The 20,332-nt window shown below is 35.0% G+C and overlaps 3 protein-coding genes across 3 annotated transcripts in view; all 3 read left to right on the forward strand.

Annotated features, from left to right (window-relative positions):
• LOC129803090 (alsin homolog) overlaps window positions 1-20,332 on the forward strand; it is a 69,810-nt gene that overhangs the window by 10,258 nt on the left and 39,220 nt on the right. The gene's annotated exons all lie outside the window — the stretch shown is intronic.
• LOC129803102 (prolyl 3-hydroxylase 1-like) lies at window positions 32-1,609 on the forward strand. The gene is made up of 2 exons (XM_055849446.1): window positions 32-1,347; window positions 1,412-1,609. Exons 1-2 carry the CDS (start codon window positions 217-219, stop codon window positions 1,538-1,540), a joined length of 1,260 nt encoding a protein of 419 aa, XP_055705421.1. The 5' UTR covers window positions 32-216; the 3' UTR covers window positions 1,541-1,609.
• Window positions 4,177-20,010, forward strand: LOC129803086 (fatty acid synthase-like). Its single transcript, XM_055849424.1, has 6 exons — window positions 4,177-4,821; window positions 10,222-11,582; window positions 14,472-15,138; window positions 15,200-15,620; window positions 15,693-19,190; window positions 19,253-20,010. Exons 1-6 carry the CDS (start codon window positions 4,364-4,366, stop codon window positions 19,904-19,906), a joined length of 7,059 nt encoding a protein of 2,352 aa, XP_055705399.1. The 5' UTR covers window positions 4,177-4,363; the 3' UTR covers window positions 19,907-20,010.

The following is a 20,332-nucleotide window of genomic DNA, read 5'->3' on the forward strand; positions in this document are numbered from 1 at the left end:
TAGAAACATCCCAGCCAAATGCTTTAAATTTAGTTCGACTCTGGAGGATCATGAAGGAAGAGGCGAGAAAAAATGATCTTGGAGTCAAATTGCTCAGATTCTGTCAAATAGTCAGCCACTGATAAAAGTATTGTGAGCACTTTGTCCGGTTTTATAGTGAATTTTATATAACATGTTCATGTTGTTTTTGTGCTAAATTGTAATTAATTCTGTGAGATGATGAAGAGTTCCATGTGCATCGTCACAATTCTCATCATATACGGCAGAGTTTCAGTAGGGCTTGGGAGAATTTCCGATGATTCTATAACGAATCGTCTGGATTATGTGATTGAAGAGGTTTTTCTAAAAGCGCCTGAGAAGCCCGAAGGGGCTCCTGAACAAGTTCCTGGAGAAATAGGTGATGCAGGGACCTTTATTGAATACTATCTTGTGGGGAATAATGCATATCTGCACAATGACTATCTGGGATGTGCTTATTTCTTTGAGAAGGCTCTGCAAGAATATAAAGATTATTCAGCGGTTGTGGCCAATTGTAGGATCACGTGTGAATATGAGAAAAATAATGGTAAACCCCTGTATCCAGAAAATCCAGAGAATATTCACTTTTATGATGGAATTGTGAGAAAAACTCTATGCCTGAAAAAATGCCTGTTTCGAGATCTTTCTAAAGCTTATAGATTCTTTGAAGTTGATGACACATTCCGGGAGATATTTCACAGCAGAAAGGCTTATGAGTATCTTCAATTGTGCCACTATAAAAATGGTGACATTGACAAGGCTGTCTCAGCTGCTACAACAGTACTGGCTATGTTTCCTGAACACAAGCTCAGTGTCAGCAATCTCAAGTACTACACAACCCTTCCGGAATTTCACAAAAGTTTCCTGAAGGATCTGGAAGAGAAACGTTTTGTTAAGTATTACCTCAAGGGCATGGATTTGTACAGAGAATCTAAATGGAAAGAATCTATAGAAGAATTTGAAAAGTCCTTGCAGACCTTTGTCCAGGAAGAGGATATTTGTCGAGCTTTCTGTGAAGGGTCTTTCAATCAAGGATGGCATCCAGACTTAGCCACTTCAACAGCTAATCACTTTACTTATTGCTTGAGATGCAAGAGGAATTGCACGACAGATATGAGTATTGTTGGGTCAGAAAAGTACCCAGATGTCTTTCCCAGTCACTATGAATATCTACAGTTTTCCTACTTTAATATTGGACACATCGAAGAAGCTATAAAGTGTACAGTAACATATTTGCTATTCTTTCCTGAGAATCAAATGATGTTGGACAATCTCGAGTTCTATAAAAAACATCCAGAAGCCAAAGATGACTTTTTCACAGTGAGAAGTGTAAGGATAAGATTGTATAAGAAGTTCTATGGAAGAAATAATTTTCCGGGCTTTTCTTTTACAGGAAGCCCTCGAATACTATCAGAGAGCCCGATATGAGAAAACTCTTCTTCAATTTATTAATGAGGAATTTACAAAATTCTTCGAGGCGCAGAAAACCAAAGAAGCTCTTATGGAAACAAATTCGATATAAATTATTTAAGTCGTATAATTGTTTTTTTTATATTTAACTTTCTTACGATAATAATAACATCGTTTGTAAGTGTTGTTCTTTTTCTTACCCTATTGAAATATTGATTTTTTACTAATAACTAGGGTAATTGTGCCAAATCTCGGCATAGTTGCATGCAAGCGCCAAAGTCTCAAGTTTGAAATGTAATATTTTTAATACAAATTGATTTTTTTTTACTTCTTTTTAAGAAGTTTTGCTTGGAACCTTGTAGACAACTTATCGTCTTCATTTACTTTAAAATCATTCTTAATACATTTTAAAATGAATAAAAATGTAGACATAGCATTGGTGGCCTATTCCGGCCACCTTCATTCTCATAGTTCCTTGCCCTTCCGGAATTCTTCAAATGCCTTTTTTAGACCATCTTGCTCGTTGAAGCGATATTTTTTATTATTTTTTGCATTGTATAATATCTAGAGTACGCAAAAACTAAAAATTTATGGAAATTTGAGGAATAAAAAATGTGGCCGGAATTGCAAGCTGGCCGGAATTTGGTACACTTACCTTATCCCAGTCTTTAATTAGAAAAAATGTGCTTTGGAAAATTAATAAAAAAAACAAACATAATTCTCGTAAAATTTGGGGAATGTAAAATAAAAAGAAAGTAAATTTATGATATTTTTAAAGAAATATATTTTTATTCTTATTATTTGAATGGGTGGCAAAGCATCTGAATCCTTTGCAAAATGTTCGATATCGTGACTTAAATACTTATCTCAAAAGTACTGTCGCTTCATTTACTCTTTGTTGATTCACAACCATTTGAACTTCTTTTGAAACAATTTGAAAATTATTTTACTCAAAAGATATTTATTTTTGTAGTATTTGAGATAAAAATTAGTTATCAATTCATTTTCGATTCATAACCGATTGGGACCGGTTCATATTAGAATTAGAATATTTATTTTTAATCACAAAATAGGGTTCATCTCTTACAATTGTGATAAAGAGAAAAAAATTAAAAGAAAAATAACAAAAAAAGATAAAGAGTTAAAAAGAAAAATACAAGAGACAGAAAAAGATAAAAAAAATAAAAAGATGCTTCCTTAAGATTCATTCGGCCTGGACCCGAAAAACTGCCGAATCCCATCCGCTGACCTACACATGTCACTGGGAATTGCGTTAACCCTCTATCCTGCAACATTTCTCGTTTTCAAAGTGCAAAAAAACCATCTTTAAGTACTCCGAGTGTAGCAAATATTATATTTCCTGAAAGATGTGTTATTCTACTTCATATAGGATAAGTGCACCAAATTCCGGCCAGCTTGCAATTCCGCTCACATTTTTTGTTCCTCAGATTTCCATAAATTTTTAGTTTTTGCATACTCTAGAGATTATATATACAATGCAAAAAAACAAAAAACATCGCTTCGACGAGCAAGATGGTCTAAAAAAGGTATTTGAAGAATTCCGGAAGGGCAAGGAACTATGAGAATGAAGGTGGCCGGAATAAGCCACCAATGCTATGTCTACATTTTTATTCATTTTAAAATGTATTAAGAATGATTTTAAAGTAAATGAAGACGATAAGTTGTCTACAAGGTTCCAAGCAAAACTTCTTAAAAAGAAGTAATAAAAAAAATCAATTTGTATTAAAAATATTACACTTCAAACTTGAGGCTTTGGCGTTTGCATACAACTATGCCAAAATTTGGCCCACTTAACCTATTTCCGCGGAAGAAAACGGAGTATTTGTGATCCAGTTTCGGAATAAAGGTGATCAAACACCCTTCAATATCTTGTGAAGGATTTGGTTAAAAACATGAAGTATTTTCCCAGTCTTGTAGAGAAAAATCAAACATAGGAATGGACTGAACACCTATAAAGCCCATTCAGCCTCCCATTGCACGGACTCGCAGGCACACAGCCAAAACACGAACTCGAAGGTTGATCGATAAGATGATTAAGGGGAAGAGGGGCACTTTTGAATTGGGGCAGATTTAAAAATGTTTTTTTTCTCCTATTTTTAAACGGAACTGGAAAAGTTTGAAAGACTCCCTAAGATCCTTTCTAAGATGAAAGCTTTCTTTAAGAAAATTTAATCAAAAACTTCTTTTACACTTCTTTCAAAAACCCATTTCAAGACTTTAAAAATTAGATATTGTGCAATGGTTTTAAATAAAAATCACCATAAAATGATTTTTAATCCAAATTAAATTTGAGTTCCATGGGATTTTGGACTAAAACGGATGAATTAAAATTTGAAAAAAAAGATTAAGCGTTAAATCTGAAGTACGATAATAAATAAATACCTGATAAGTTTTCGAGATGATAAAACTCAACATAAATAATTCAAAAATTCATTTGCAGTATTTCTCTGTGAATGAACTGATTAAAAACTTCTCAATTCTAATTATCGTAGAAGAATAATAATCAATTCTTAATGCTTCTATTTGATTGTCTTTTATGCATGCAGTAGAAGAGTTAGTTCATTTTACTAAGACAACATACTCAGGAGTCTACATTGTGTTTATATAGTTTTCCTGTTGATATCACGATTGGTCTATGTAAAAAGTTATGAGACAAAGCCAATTTTACGTTTTACCGCGTAGGATATTTACATAATGGTCAATTACATAATCAAAGGTCGGGAGGAAATATGGTAATCCTTTAGTGCGAAGTACTAAATTTGCATGTATACATTTGGATATGGTAAGTTTCACTCAATAAAATCATATAAAAAGGAATTGTACAGAAAATTTTGTTCAATTGTGTTTCTTCAGTGCCTCTAACAAGTGTTGAGTTAGTTTTCCAGTGAAATTGTGTGTTAAAAAGTGAAGAAAAATGTTGAGCAAGGGTGTTAGGGATCTCTCCATGAGGAGTTACGCCAAGTGTCCTGATGAAGAAATTGTGATATCTGGTATATCTGGTCAATTTCCCAAAACACGAGACATGAATGAATTTGCCAAGAATCTCTATGAAAAGGTAGATTTGAGTGAAGAAGTAGATGAGCTGTGGAAAGAAGTATTACCTGAAATACCGGACAAAATAGGAAAAGCCGCGAATGTTAAAAAATTTGATGCTACTTTCTTTGGGGTTCACTATAAACAAGCGCATCTTACGGATCCGTCTATGAGATTTATCTTGGAATGTTCATATGAGAGCATTCTTGATGCTGGAATTAATCCTCAGAGTATCCGTGGGACTAATACTGGTGTTTTTATTGCGTCAACTTACTTGGATATGGATAAAATTTTCTACACTGGTGATAAACTTGTAGGTGGAGGCTTTGCCATTACTGGGTGAGACCTTTTTTTTGCTCAGTTTGAAAATTACAGAAATTTAAAAAATAAGTAATGAAAAGTGGCATATCAGTGATTTAGAATCTTCAGCCGATTTCCAGATGGGGAGATGGGAGTGATTGGAAAATCGGAGGAAATCTGAATTGTTCAAATATCATTAAATTCCGTCATTCAATAAGTTAATACATTATTGGAAAATTTTAGGAGAATGAATAATTTCAAGTTTTTTTTAAAATAATTCTTAAATTATAATTTATGATATTTGAACTAAAATGATCTACTTTTCATATGTAGTCTCAATATTAAAGTCCAACCTCGATGGTAAGTTGAGGAACGATTGTCTAAAAAGTTGCCTCTTCCTCAATTAATTTTTTCTCCAACACTTCAAATCGAGTTGTTCAAGACTAAAAGACTAAAAAAAAAATAAAAATTCTATACTAATAAGTTGATTTCACAGAAAGTTTGTGATAAAGTTTGTGTAAATTTTTGTGAAGTGCACTGGACATTTACCAAAGCTTGTAAATCGTTTAACTCTTTCGCATCCTTTGGAACTCTACAAGGAATATATTATGAACAATCTAAAAAAAGGTTTTTGTTTTGGAAGGCAATTCTTGTGATTGATTACACACTGAAGGATGTCCAGTCTAAGATATTTTCGCAGTAGCTCGATTACACCCTGAGCTAGGATATTTTTAATTAAAAAGGGACAGATAATCCTAACCTGTCTTACCTGTTGGTGAGATTCTTAATGTAAGCTAACTCGGAACGTACGCAAATTCGATTTAGAGCTGAAGTTGGGGGACACCGTTCAGTTATATTAAATCAAATTCGTGAAGTTATACAAATTTTGTATTTAAACCAAAATATCAAAGATTTGGATGCACTGACATAAAAGTGATACATGGGTGAAATGTAGACCAGAATGTTCTCTATAATTTTCCCATAGAACATGATCTCATCGATTACTCAGAAGCCAAGATAAGCGAGGTTTTTTGTTTCTTAACTCGTTTTTTCATCCAGAGCGCCCCAAGTGTTCATTCACTTGGGAATCTCACTGGTTTATCATTTGAAGACTCTAAATTTAAGATATCAATATTAGAAATGTCTAGATAAAAATAGTCACTTCGAAAAATAGGATTTAAAAAAAGTTGCATTTTGAGGCACTCAAAAAAAGTGAGGGTGAGATGGAACACCCCTAATTTTAGCAAAATATTTATAGTTTATTTATTACTTAATAATAGGAGGGAAGTGATTTTAGACATGAACACCATTTCATTGAATTTATTGGAGTTTATTTTATTTTTTCAATATAAATGATTTATTTTGTGGAATATGTGGCTCATATACTTCGATGGCAATTTCGCTGAGTGTATCAAGTTAGTCTTCCCAGAAATTTAGGGAAAATAATTTCTAAGACTTACTTGAAAAGATTTTGAAGAACATTGACCAAAATTCACAGCGGAAGTGTTGCCAAAACTATTGTGTTCCATCTCTCCTCAACCCCCAAATAGGGTAAGTGCTCATAATTTTGGACAGTTTCTAAATTTGGACACTTTGAGGGTAAAATTGGACACTAAAAATAAATTGATTAAAATGATGGATTTTTATTCCAATATTTGATGAAAAATGAATTCTATCTAAATATTTGTTCTTTTTGGAAGATTTTGACACTAAATACGTTAAATTTTGAATATGATTTGAGTTGAAATTGCTTTGTTGAAAATTCAGTGTGAGCAATTGCTTACGAGAAATATGACAGAACTTCGTGGCTTACTTCAGTCTTATTTAGTTTTGGTGAAGTACTAACAAAGTTTGTTCACTGTTTTTGAGTGATATTATTGAATATTCATTGAATATTGTGTTGATTCACGTTACTGATGATTTGTACATTTGACCTGAAGTGAGATTTGCTTTGTGAATTATATTTTTCGTGTGAAAAATGGGAAATTGTTTAAGACATTCACCAGTGAGGTGATGATTCTTATTTTGGACAGGTGTTTTTCTCACGAAATTTCGTGAAGTTTTAGCTTTTGTGATGACTAGGTTGGACAAATGCCTGGAGAAACAAAGGAGCATCATCTCTACGAAAGAGATGTAGCGAGAAATGCCTTGAAAGGCTCCCGGAAAGGTCAGGGAATGAGCGAATCTGCACGTACTTGGAGTATCGAAGTCAACTCACTTTAATGAATGATATGGAAAGTTTCCGGGCTTCTGTGACATTCTACGTTTCCCTTACATGAACAGGAAGAGGACTTGGTAAGATTGGTTCATCAAATGAAGAACAATGGGCATCCTGTTGAGGCGGATTAGCTGTCCAAATTTACAGCCAAGTTGGACAAATTAATAAACAAGTTGTCCAAAATAAGAGTCAAATTCACTTCTACATTTCAATTCATTTTTAAACGTATTAAAACTAATTTTAATAAAAATAAGACGATAAATAGCTTGCTAAGTTTCTAAACAACCCTTCTGAAAAGAGAGTAACAAGAAATGTCAATTAGTATAGAAAATATCGCACTTCAAACTTGGAACTTCGATGCTTATAAGCAGACTGTCCAAAATTATAAGCACTTCCCCTACACGTACTTATGGCGAAATAAATTTTTTTTGCCATTTTTCAGACATCCAAAAAATTCAATTTCAATTTTCTCGTACAATTTTAAAGGTACAAAGCTGTAGCTCAGGGGTTTTAATTAGAATGTTGAAGGGCACAAATAGACCAAATGAGGTGTAGATCGTGCAGAGGGTGTATAGGCAGAAGGCGAAGTGGTCCATCTCTCCCACTATTCCATCTCTCCTCGAATGACTATATATCAAAGAATTGTTGTGTTTTGTGAGACTTTCCATTTAAAACCCTATTTGAGGACCTTATTGCAAAAACCCTATAACTTTTTTGATGACTTCAAAAAACCTCTAGAGAAATCTTACGAGCAAAAAACGGCCACAGTTTTTTAACGAGCTAAAAACCATTTATCAATATTTTCTCGCAGTAATTGAATTAGAATGCAACAAAAAGCAATTTCATGATCTACGAACATAAGACGTCCTTCTCATCATTATTTTAGACATCCCCAGATCTTCTTTATCCACAAAAAGACCATCCCTGGAAAACCTCTGGACAGGGTATTATCCTACTTTTTCCTCATTATTTTTCCTCCAGATATGATCAGTTCTGAGCCCATCCATATTTGAAGTGTCTTGGTCGAGTAGAAGCAGTCAAATTGGCATCTGGGTGGTTACAAAGCGTTATTATGGGAAAAGTCAATTTTTTCACACTTAAACACCAAAATCGAAGATATAGCGTAGGGGAGATTGGGGAAAAAGTCACAAAACGGATATTTTATTTTTTTACAACCTACCCTAGCGCCCCAGAAATTTCTAACTAGTGCAGTTTTATAGGAAATTTACTGCTCTACAAATTTGTGAAGGTAATTTTCCTCTATTTTGTAAGGAAATACATTTATCGAGCTGTTTTCTAAAAGGTAATTTTGTGATCATTCTCAAAAATGCTGGGGCAAATATTACCAGGTATAGGATATTATCACATTTTGATTTGTTTTATACGGTTTTCGTAAATTTAAAAAAAATAGCTAGGTGACATATTTTTATAGAAAATTTATTCCTCTACATATTTTCAAAACACAGTTGTTTCAAAACACAAGTGGTAATTTTTAATAAAAGGATTACTGGAGAAAAGAATCTTTGTAAAATTCTAAAATAAATAGTGGTTTCGTATTCAAAGAATTCAAATCATTTATGAAATATTTACCAGTGCATCAGTTTTGGAAAATAAGTAGGTCAAAATTTATATTTGCTGTAAGAAAAAAATTTCAAAAATAGGGCTAAAAATTTCATTTTTTTTTTTAATTTTCTGAATTCCTTGTTCGAATTCTAAGAACTTACGACTTTGAAGAAGGTCTATGGAGGCCAACTATGGAAAAAAATTAAGCCGCTATCTCTTTTATCTTGGAAGATATTGAATTTTCAATTTGTGACTTTTTGCCCAGTCTTCCCTAGTCTGAGCGGAAAATGATGTATGGACGAAATATAGACACAAATGTCCTCTACAATTATGTCGAAGTACTCATCAAAATCAGTTCAGCGCAGGGCAGAGCATTCTGATTCTGATACATTTTCCGTACAAAAATGTGGTATATTTTTTCTTAAGTGGTTTTTTAGTTTTGGTATAAAACCAAATGCAATCATTTTAAAACTTTTACCAAATGAAAGAGTATCTAATGTTATGTTATTACCACAAAGTTTGTAATGATTGCACGAGGATAATAGTTCCTGAAACCTTTATGAAAAAGACGTGAACTCCGCAATTTTTTGAATTTTTACTGACCAATTTTCTATCTGTAACACCAGTAAAATTTTAAATTCAATAAAAATATATTCTCTGTATATGTGGCTACCATTTCGTATTTTATTTATTTTTGTTGGATCTAAATGCTTAAAAATTATAAAGAATTTAAGAAAAATATACAATTTATGAATTAAAATGCTCCATCCGTTAGTTAATCATCCTAGGTTCAGCGACAGTCAAGATAATTGAGGTTATGTGATATTGAAATTGGTTTTTCGACTGTGGCGCCCCTGGTGTTGATCCCACGAAGTTCAAATGTTCTAGAAAGTTGTAGCATTTGGTGAGATATTAATATTTAAACTTAAACTTAATATTTTTGTAAGCTGTCCATAAGTGTATCACGTCCATAAGTCATGGCCACATCCTACTAGTGAAATCTTTTGGATCGTAAAACAAATCTTTCTCACCATGATTTTTTTATTGAAGACGTATACCTAGGCTCCTGAAAAAAGTAAGATTGAATGAAATTGCCTTTCTAGATATCTTACAGTCCGGAAAGAGGTAACTTTCCTTTAAAACTTTAAGAGAATTTACAAGAAATACAAAAATATTGTTTCTGTAAGGTTTATCACTGGATTGAGGAAAAGTTATAGGTATATGTATTACTTAGCGAATGTCTTATTCGGAAATTCTTTAGGTAGTATAGCTCCCTTATTACCATTTACTTGTACAGGTCACCATAGTGTATGACCTGCGAAGCATAATAGAGGGAATACTTGCAAATTAAACACAAATGTTCCACGGTAAACTATTTTATACAATTCATCAATTTCGACCAAAATGTATTCTAATTGCTAATGTTTAGACTTAAAACTGTATTTCTGGGAATATTAATTAGAAGTGTCTTGGACTTAAGGTTAGACAATTTTCAAGGATATAATTGATTATGTATTTCTACGAATATTGTTTGTAAATATGTTGGAACCAAGGTTGGACTTTACAATTTTCAAACATAATAGTTCACCTGTTCATCAGGATGAGTCTCAAATGAGTTATGTTTCGAAAAGGTAATATATACCTTTACTGTTTTATAGATGCAACAGGGCTATGCTTGCCAATAGAGTCTCTTATGCATTTGACTTCCAAGGACCATCAACGCATATTGATACAATTGATAATGCTAGTTTAACTACTTTGGATGTAGCTTATTCTGCCATCAGGAATGGGCAGTGCGATGCTGCAATTGTTGGAGGTTCCAATATTATTCTGCATCCATATATTACTGGTCAACTATCTCAGCTTGGAGTACTATCGAAAGATGGTATCACTAGATGTTTCGATAAGGATATGAGTGGATACTGCAATAGTGAAGCCACTTGTTGCATCTTTTTGCAGAAGGCCAAAGATGCCAAAAGAACCTATGCCAGGATTGTACATTCAAAGATGCGTCACTCTGGATATGTTGCAGAGGGATATACACAACCGAATGGAGAAGTTTTCACCAAATTTCTTGCGGAGTTCTACAAAGAAGTAGCTATCAATCCAGCTGACGTTAATTATGTTGAGACTTATAGTCCAGGAATTCCCGAATATGAAATTGCCGAGATGAACAGCATTGATACTGTGTTTTGCAATAATAGAAAGAATACTCTCAAAGTGGGATGTGTCAAGTCTAACATAGGCAATACCCAGCCTAGTGGAGGAATGTGTGGGATTGCTAAAGTAATCATTGCTATGGAAAATAATTCTATCCCGCCTAATATAAACTTCAAACAAGTTCATCCTGATCTTAAAGCTATTGTAGAGGGACGTGCGGAGATTGTAACTGAAGCAGAAGAAGTCAAAGGAAAGTGTTTAATGGCAGTGAATTCTATGAGTTTTACTGGAGGACTTTCTCACTTATTACTAGAAAAGATGCCCAAAGACAAGTCAAACAAAGGACAACCAAATGATAATCTACCAAGACTTGTCATTTGGTCTGGAAGAACTGAAGAAGGAACTAATGATATGTTTAACTATTTGGAAAATCGCCCACTTGATGCTGAATTTGTGGCTCTTGTTCATGAAACTCAAATTGAAACAGCCTCGAATAATTTGTTCAGGGGCTATGGGCTCTATCAGAAGGGTCCTGATGGGGGCAATGCTGTGTCTCTGTCCAGGGATGTTCAGCATTTCCCAGGCATGAAGAGACCCATTGTGTGGGTCTTTAGTGGAATGGGAAGTCAGTGGACACAAATGGGTAGTTCCCTCATGAACATTCCGATCTTCAGAAAATCAATTGAATACTGTCACGAGATTATGCTTACGAAAGATTTGGATCTTATTCATTTACTAACATCAGATGATCCCACAATCTACGACAACATTCTTCACTCTTTTGTGGGAATAGCAGCTATCCAAATTGCTATTGTTGATGTCCTGCGATCTTTGAATATTCAGCCGGATTTGATTGTTGGTAATTATACGATGTCCTCTATTTAGTGGGAATTTTCGGAGGAAAGCTCCGGGAAAGTGAGTTGTCTCCTGATGAAACAACTGGAGATCCAGTTGTCTCCTGATGATTGAAGAGTGTTTGGTGCTGTGTCTCCGAGATCTTTGTGTGAGAACCCTGGAACCCTCCCACCAAATTTGTAAGATCCTCCACTTAACCCTTTAAGGACGAGAGGATATCCGCTGAACGAATTTCAATTAAATCAAGTTTTCTTTAATATTTTGTCCAAAATAAGCAATTCGTGGTTAGAAAAAAAAATTCCAGTACTTAGGAGTGTTGGAAAACTATGGGACATATATGTTCCAATCGTCCATAAAGGTAAAAACACAAAATTTTCCGGGTGGGTAAATTACTCTTTTGTTTATTATTTTTGTGAGATAACCGGAATAAACAATTAATTGAAAATGTAATCGATTGTGAAAAAGACTATTGAAGTACAAGTTTAAAAATCAGGCGATAAAACGTTGAATTCCAAAGGAAAAAAATATATAATAATCGTATATATACCTATAATTTTTGGCAAGTATGAGAAGACTGATAAACACAAATTTTAGTATTTCCTATATTGTAAAGAATCTCAGCTGAACCAAATAAAAATCCAATCACATTTTTTACATAATTTCATATTTTTATTGTAGTCCTCCAAACAGTTTCGAGTACTATAACACACAGATAAATTTCGCATTCCTCACAAATACAGCTGGTCCTATTTTCTTTTTTTTTAAGATAGCACAATGTGCATCTATGCCTTTCTTTAACTTGTGGGCTCTTGCGGGAAATGGATAGCACTTCTAATGCTTTCAAATTTGTGCCTACTCATGGTCGATGCAATGAAAGGAACGTGGAACGCCCATGTTAGGAGAAATGGACCAGTAGTCGCGAAAATGATTCCATGACAAAGGGAATGCCCTTCCGTCTGGTGTATAATATTTACATCTGTTCCAGGGTTAACGCAGAAAGATCATAGAAGCAAATAGTTGTTAGAAAAATGCTCTAAGACGTTAATTCTATATCCTGGAACTTATGCTTCACAACTCCGGAAGTATACGTAGATTTCTCCTGCTCAATTGATGTGAAATCTTTCGACCACCTCAGGCGTGATTCAGTCTTCTTCTCATTCTTCATTGCATCAGCCACACTATCGCGAGTCCTTCGGGTGTTCATTGGAACCTCAGAAATGTTTTCAGCAACATTGAGTTCCGCGTTTGTTGTCTTCCTTTTGATGCTGTTGCGAGCTTCACACGCAGATGGACATTCCGCTGGAACCGAAGGTTGTTCCAGCGATGAAGCATTCTGTACGACGACTTCACAGTCTACTTTATCACCGTCTTGTTCCAAAAATGTTATATCTTTTGCATCTCGGACAATATTGTCCTCATCATCGCTGTTTTCCGGACATAAGATGTGGTTACTTCATGCTGGTTGATCGCAAAAATCTTTTTCCTTTGAGAAGTCATCTAAAAGATAAATACATAAGAATTATAATGTTTACGTAGAACTATTTCATAAATTATTGAAATATTACCTTTTCTAACCAATATTACACTGAGGAACTTGATATAATCACACAAGTTTTCACAAATAATTGAATATTTTATGCACAAATAAGCAAAACAAACAGATATTTCAACCTCAAACCTTGGAAAATCCAACAGAGGCGAATTCGTTGTTTTATTTTACGTCTATGGACGATTGGAACATATATGTTCCATCAAATTCAAAAAGCTTTCCTGAAAATACCAATTCATGATAATTTTCACTCTGAATAAAAATATTATGTGCAGTTATCGTAGTTTATAGATCCCAAAGGGGTTTGCTTAAAAAAATTGTAAATATAAAAAAATCTAAAATTCATTGACCAATTCAAGAACTTGAAAATTCCACATTTTTGAGCTTAAATATTTAATATATACCTAATTGCTAGAGATTTGCAAAAAATATACTAGATTCCTACATCCTTCTACTTTGTGATTATGTATAAATATTAGAAAAAAGTATCCGTAAATTGTTAGGAAAAATAATTTCTTCTATGGGACACCGGTGTTCCAATCGTCCTTAAAGAGTTATGGCCTCTACACATTGGGAGCAATTTTTGTCAAAAATTGCTTTTTGAAGGAAATTCCCTGCAGCGTTGTAGGGGGAAACGTCAAATTTCTGTCAAAAACGCAATTTTTGACGAAAATTGCTCCCAATGTGTAGACGCCTTTAACGAAACCCAGTGATCTTTGGCATGATTCAAAGGAACTGAGAAAGACACGGAGCGTGTCGAAAGCTCTGGAGAAGAGTGAGATTTTTGATCTTTGGTTTGAAAACTTCACAATTTGTGTTGCCGCGCAAGGGGTAGATGATTGTGCCGCTCATGGTTCACTCGAGTGCCGATCTTTTTTTTTAAAAATTGTGCCTATTTGCCGATTTCGCACGAGTTTTGTCGATCTCGTGCCGGTCTGCCGAGTAACTCTAGAAGATTAGGGTCTTCTAGACATAATTGCAGACGTATTATTGTCTGTAGGAAATTTATGATGTTATACAAGTTTAAATGAATTCTATACTTCATTTAAATCAACCGATGCTTCTCTAAAATCGTGCCGATCTGCCGATTTTTGCTAATGAACACGCCGATTAGTCGCTCTTTGAGCAAGTTGTGCCGATTTGTCGATTTTTAGCTCCAGATCGACACAATTTTGCCGACCGCCACTCACGGTGCACTCTAAGAACCACTTATTCACCCCTTGTTGCCGCGTCCGGACGGAGCTTCCCTTTGAAAATTCTCACTGAAATTTGAACGGCAATTTCCCCCACGATGTCCTCCGTTCTTTCGGCAATTCCACAAATAAATTATTTGAAATATTCTAGGACATTCTGTTGGAGAATTGGGTTGCGCTTATGCAGATGGATGTTTCACAGCCGAAGAAATGATATTGGCTGCTTATTTTAGGGGCAAAGTCAGTGTTGAGACAGAGAAAATCTTTGGCTCAATGGCAGCTGTGGGTTTAGGCTATAAGAAGATTCGTCATCTCCTGCCTGCAGATATTGAAGTTGCTTGTCGCAATAGCTCAATCTCATCAACAATCTCTGGACCTGCTAAATCTGTTGAAGCTTTTGTGGTAGATCTAAAGAAGCAAGGAACCTTCGCTAAGGAGGTCGCTTGCTCAAATATCGCTTACCATTCAAGATATATTGCAGATATGGGTCCAAAGTTGTTGGATTTACTATCAGATCTGATAAAAAATCCCAAAAAGAGATCAGAGAAATGGCTGAGTACAAGTGTACCACAATCTAAGTGGGATCTTGAGGAGAATCAATACAGTTCAGCCCAGTATCACACCAATAACTTGCTGAATCCTGTTCTCTTTGAGGATACTTTTGCAATGATTCCGAATCATGCTCTGACAATTGAAATTGCTCCTCATGGACTTTTACAAGCTATTATTAAAAAATCCAAATCTAAAGCAATTCACATCCCACTGACTCAACGTGGACATCCGGACAATACCCAATTTTTCCTAACAGCTCTGGGAAAGTGAGTCCGATGAAGGTTTTTTTTTGTTTAATTCTTTCTGTTAAACATCTCTTTATTTCAGGATTTTCATTAATGGACTTGATTTGTCGATCAAGAATATCTATCCCCCTGTTCAATTTCCAGTTTCAACAGGAACTCCAATGATTTCTCCACTAATTCACTGGGAACACTCTGAAGATTGGTATATCCCATATTTTAGCCCTGAACATGGCTTTAAATCGAGAAAGCGTCAAATTACAATAAATGTCGAAATACCAGAGTTCAACTTTATCTTAGATTATAAAATTGATGGGAACTTTATTTACCCATCGATGGGATTTATCTTCACAATCTGGGAAACCATTTCAATTTTTAGTGGAAAGGATTTCTTCGACACGGATGTTCAGTTTTCTGATATTAGATTTCTCGAACATTTAGATCTTACCACTGAAACAGAAAAGAATTTAACGATTATAATTCAGCCAGGAACGGGATTTTTTGAGGTAACAAGATAAACATTTTTTTTTCTGTTTACGGACAAGAAGATTTCTAAAAAAAACAAATTAAATTTTTAGATTTCCGAGAGCAAAACTTGTGTAATTCTTTCGGGATATATTCAAATACTAGAGTCTGCAGAAAATCAAGGTGATTTTCCAGAAAATCATTCCTCAGAATATCCAAATTTACAAGCTGAAGACTTCTATAATGATCTCTATCTCCGAGGATATCAGTATAGGGATATTTTCCGTAGTGTTCAGGAAGCAAGAAGCGATGGAAGGTGGGGTAAAGTCAAATTTCAAAATGATTGGATAGCCTTTTTGGATAGTCTTCTACAGATATTCACATTTGGTCAGAATACCAGGGATCTCATGTTGCCAAAAAGCATTCAAATTATGACTTTAAGACCTCAGAATATTCTCAAGGCAGCCAAAGAAAATGATGGGTTTATTGATGTAACATTTTGTAAGGACCTTATGACGATTTATGCTGCAGGAGTCGAAGTTTTTAATCCCAAAATGAAACTAGTACGAAAGGCACAAGTTGAGGGAACGTCAATTTCTGAATTTCGTAGATTCATACCTCATCTTCCGGCTCCAGAACTTTCATCCACAAACGCAGCTCGGGTATGTGTGCAGACTTTCGTGGAGAGTTCAATGTTGCCGAAAATCAAGATCGTTGAAGTGGACTCAAATGGAGATTCCCAAGAGATCATTTCAAGCTTCAGAACTGCTGTGAATGATCTTCCGGACATTTCTGGAATTTTTATTTATCTTTCAAACAAGAAAATCTCCCCAACGGGCATTCACGTGGAAGCTGGAAAACTATCTGCTCTGAACAAGATCAATGTGATCATTGGAAGACGATGTATCCGAAATAATGGATTTATTGTGGAAGCTCAAAGGAGTTTAGGCGTTGGAGGATATCTCATTTCGCGAGAGGATAAAAATATTGAGATGAAGAATACGCCAATAATTTCTGGCTTTAACATGATCCTCTATATTCCTATTGAGAAAGAAACTCTTGTCGTTTTCAAGAGATCTTCAGAGAATATGCTTCGTAATTCAACAGTTTTCGAAATATCTGCAAATATGAACAAGGAAGTATTTAAAAATATTTTAGAGTCTGCAAAACGTGGACCAGTAACTTTGGTGTCCAGCAAAGAATCTCGATCAAGTATCACTGCAATTGTAAATGTGATTCGGCGTATGATTCCTAATCAGATAATCAATTGTTTCTCAATTGAAGATAAAAAATTTTGTGATTCATCGTACAAAAACCAGGTCAAGCTATCATTGGCAACTAATATTTTCCGTGAGGGTATGTGGGGCAATTATAGGTACCTGAAGATAGTAGAGAAATCTCGCTTAGAATTTACAGATAAGCACTCTTTTGTGGGATTGAGCTATCAAAATTCTGACCTCAAATGGTTTACTAAAAATCTCTCTGTTGTGGATCAGAAGTCATACGTCAATGTAATGTTCTGTGGTCTCAATCTTAGAGACAAGGAGATTGTGGGTGGAAAATGTCCTCCTGAAATTCTCAATTTAAATAGTAGAGAGAGAGAATTGGTTTTGGGCACAGAATATGCAGGAATAACGAAAACTGGACAGCGTGTAATGGGAATTGTTCGTTATGGTGGACTCTCAACCCAAATCACTCCTGATGAATTCTTCACTTTTCCAGTTCCCAATCACTGGACACTTGAAGAAGCAGCCACAATTCCAATGGCTTATCTTACAATTTATTGGGCATTTTTCTTTAGGATCTCCATAAGACCTAAGAAATCCATTTTGATTCATTCAGCGGCTGATGAACTGGGAATAGCAGCCATTAGAGTGGCATTGGCTTATGATTTAAATGTCTTTTTAACCGTGGATTGTCCTCAAAAGAAGAGATTTCTCATGAAATTGTTCCCGGAACTGAAGGAGGATCAAATTGGAAGTTGTTCTGATATGAGTTTCGAGGGTATGATCAAGGACAAAACCCAAAATTTGGGAGTACAATATGTGTTCAATACACTGACAAATGATAAAGTTTCGGCATCCACTAGATGCCTTGGACTCAATGGAAAGTTATTGCAAATGAGCAAATTCGATATGATCGAGAACAATCCATTGGGTTTGGGAATCTTCCTGAATGAAATCGAATTTATGGCTGTAGAAATTGATGCAGTATTCAGGGAAGATTCTGAGGACAAACAAAATTTGATCAAACTATTTTGTCAAGATATCCAGAAAGGAATTATCCAACCGATTCCCAGTACAGTCTTCAATGCCAGTGATGTAAATGAAGCTTTTAACTACTACGATAGCATAGATCACATGGGAAAAGTTCTACTAAAGATTCGGGACAATCCAAATGATCAGATCAGTCTCCCAATTCCTATTACATTGCGATTTTCTGCTCAAAAAGGAGCATCTTACATTGTATTTGGTGGTCTCGATGGATTTGGCATTGAATTTACTGATTGGTTGGTGAACCGAGGTGCTGAAAAGCTGGTCGTATCATCCCTTAGGAGTTCTCTGACCCACTATCAAATCTATCGCATTAAATTGTGGCAAGAAGCTAATATTAAAATTTTATATAGATTGGAGAATCGAGGATCAAAAGCACAATGTCTGGAATTACTAGAAATTGCAGAGAAAATGGGACCAATTAGTGGAATTTTCAATACATCTCTCTGCAATGATTCTAACCAGGATGGCTATTTGGATGGAATCATCTCGGAAATAACAGAGATTCCAACAAAGAATTTTGATGAATTATCGAGAAAATTGTGTCCAAATCTCTCTCATTTTGTTTTATTCTCCAGACGATTAATAAATACTGGGGACTTTGATCAGATATGCCCAGAAAAATCTCTTTCTGCAATTGAAGAAATTATGGAGGAGAGAGTTTCTCGTGGATATCCAGGAAAAGTTATTTACTGGGGACCTCTTGGGGGCAAAACAACTTTCAAAGGGGTCATAATTCAAAATCTGTTTTCTTGCCTTGCTAAAATTGACGAACTAATCCTTAGTAGAGAGTGGATTGTCTTCCACACAATGAAGAATATTTCCAAAGAACCCGATATTCTTGATACAGTTAAGCATGTGCTAAAACTGGATAATATCATATCTTTAGATGTAACAGTCAAAAGCTTAGCTCTTTACTATGATACTCTCTTAAAGTTGAAGAGACAAATTCAGAAACATTTTAATATTTCGCTTACCACTCAAAATCTCCAAGTCTTGACCTGCAGGCAACTACAGGAGTTGGCTCATGAGAGAGCATTGGAAGAGAAGGGTGTATTAATTCTTACCAATGATAGGAAACCCAAGGGTTTGGAGATTTTACTACAACATCTTAGGGATGCAAATTCGTCGACAAACAGGAAAATCATGAGGATTCCCAGTCGAGACAGGAGTATCAAATACAATTCGTGCATGGTGTTTATTCCAGGATTGATAGAGATCTTGGAGACAGATCTCTATAATCTCAGTTTGAATGTGTCTGTTCCCGTATTTTCACTTCATATCACAGAAGACATTGGGCTACTGTCTATTCCGGAACTCGCTAGGATTGTTATTAATGTGAGAAAAAATTTTTCAGCAGAATTTAAGAATACGTGTATGAACATTTTTACTTTTTGCAGGACATCAAGAAGGATGCTTTGCAAATGTGTGAAACCTTCTATTTCGTTGGGTATTCCTTTGGAGTCTTTCTAACTCTAGAGTTAGCCAGATTGCTTGAGCAAGAGGGAATGTCTGGACAAATTATCATAATTGATGGTTCTCCTGAATTTTTCAAGCTTCTTTTGCTTGAGCAACTCATTGAAGACTTTACTGAGGAGGATGTAGAAGAATTGATTGTCACTAATATTCTTCGTGTTGTATTTCCTGAGGAGAATCCCGATGATTTGTGGAAAAGGTGGCGAATCCAAACTTGGCGGGAACGTGTGGAGAAACTGATAGAAGTTTGTCGGACGCAACATGTTTATTCTGAAGATTTTGTCAGATACATCGCAGAATTCCTCTACAGACGCATTCATTATATCTTGGATGGGAGTTCAGATAAAATTGTTCCAATTAACTCACCAATAACTTTGGTCAGACCTAAGGATGTTTCGGTGGTGGACATCGAACGAGACTATGGCGTGTCCAGATGGACCAAAGGCAAATTCAATCTCAGATTCATTGACGGTGATCACGTATCGATGCTGAGGAATACACATCTCTCTCGGATAATAAATGAATACGATCCAATATATAAAACCAACAAGGAATTTGAGGACTACATCGAAATTTAGTCTTCTGGATTAAGATTTCTGGTAATTTTACGATGTTTTTTTTCATTTTGGACATGGTAAATCTTATGGATCTGAATATGGAATAAAATGGTGTTCTTTTAAAATACCTTTTTTGCATATTAAATCGTTTTTAACTGCTTGTCCTTACTGGAGTCACAGGTTTGATATAACCTAGGTTGGTATTTCACGCCTATCGATTCTTCGCTACCTTATCAAAGCTGAGATTCTTTACAATTTCATTATAACAGTAGATTGAATTAAGTTTTAATAAAGCTAGAATTTACTATTCAATTCCAATTAAACGCTGAGCAGATGCATAGCGAAAGGAGGCAGATCATTTTAACAAATGATTTCTCAAATGAACTCTTAATGATCGGCAAAGATGCATAAGTGTATTTGCATAATCTCATCGCATAATTCCGATAT

The sequence above is a fragment of the Phlebotomus papatasi genome, chromosome 2, assembly GCF_024763615.1.
Source record: "Phlebotomus papatasi isolate M1 chromosome 2, Ppap_2.1, whole genome shotgun sequence".
NCBI lineage: Eukaryota > Metazoa > Arthropoda > Insecta > Diptera > Psychodidae > Phlebotomus > Phlebotomus papatasi.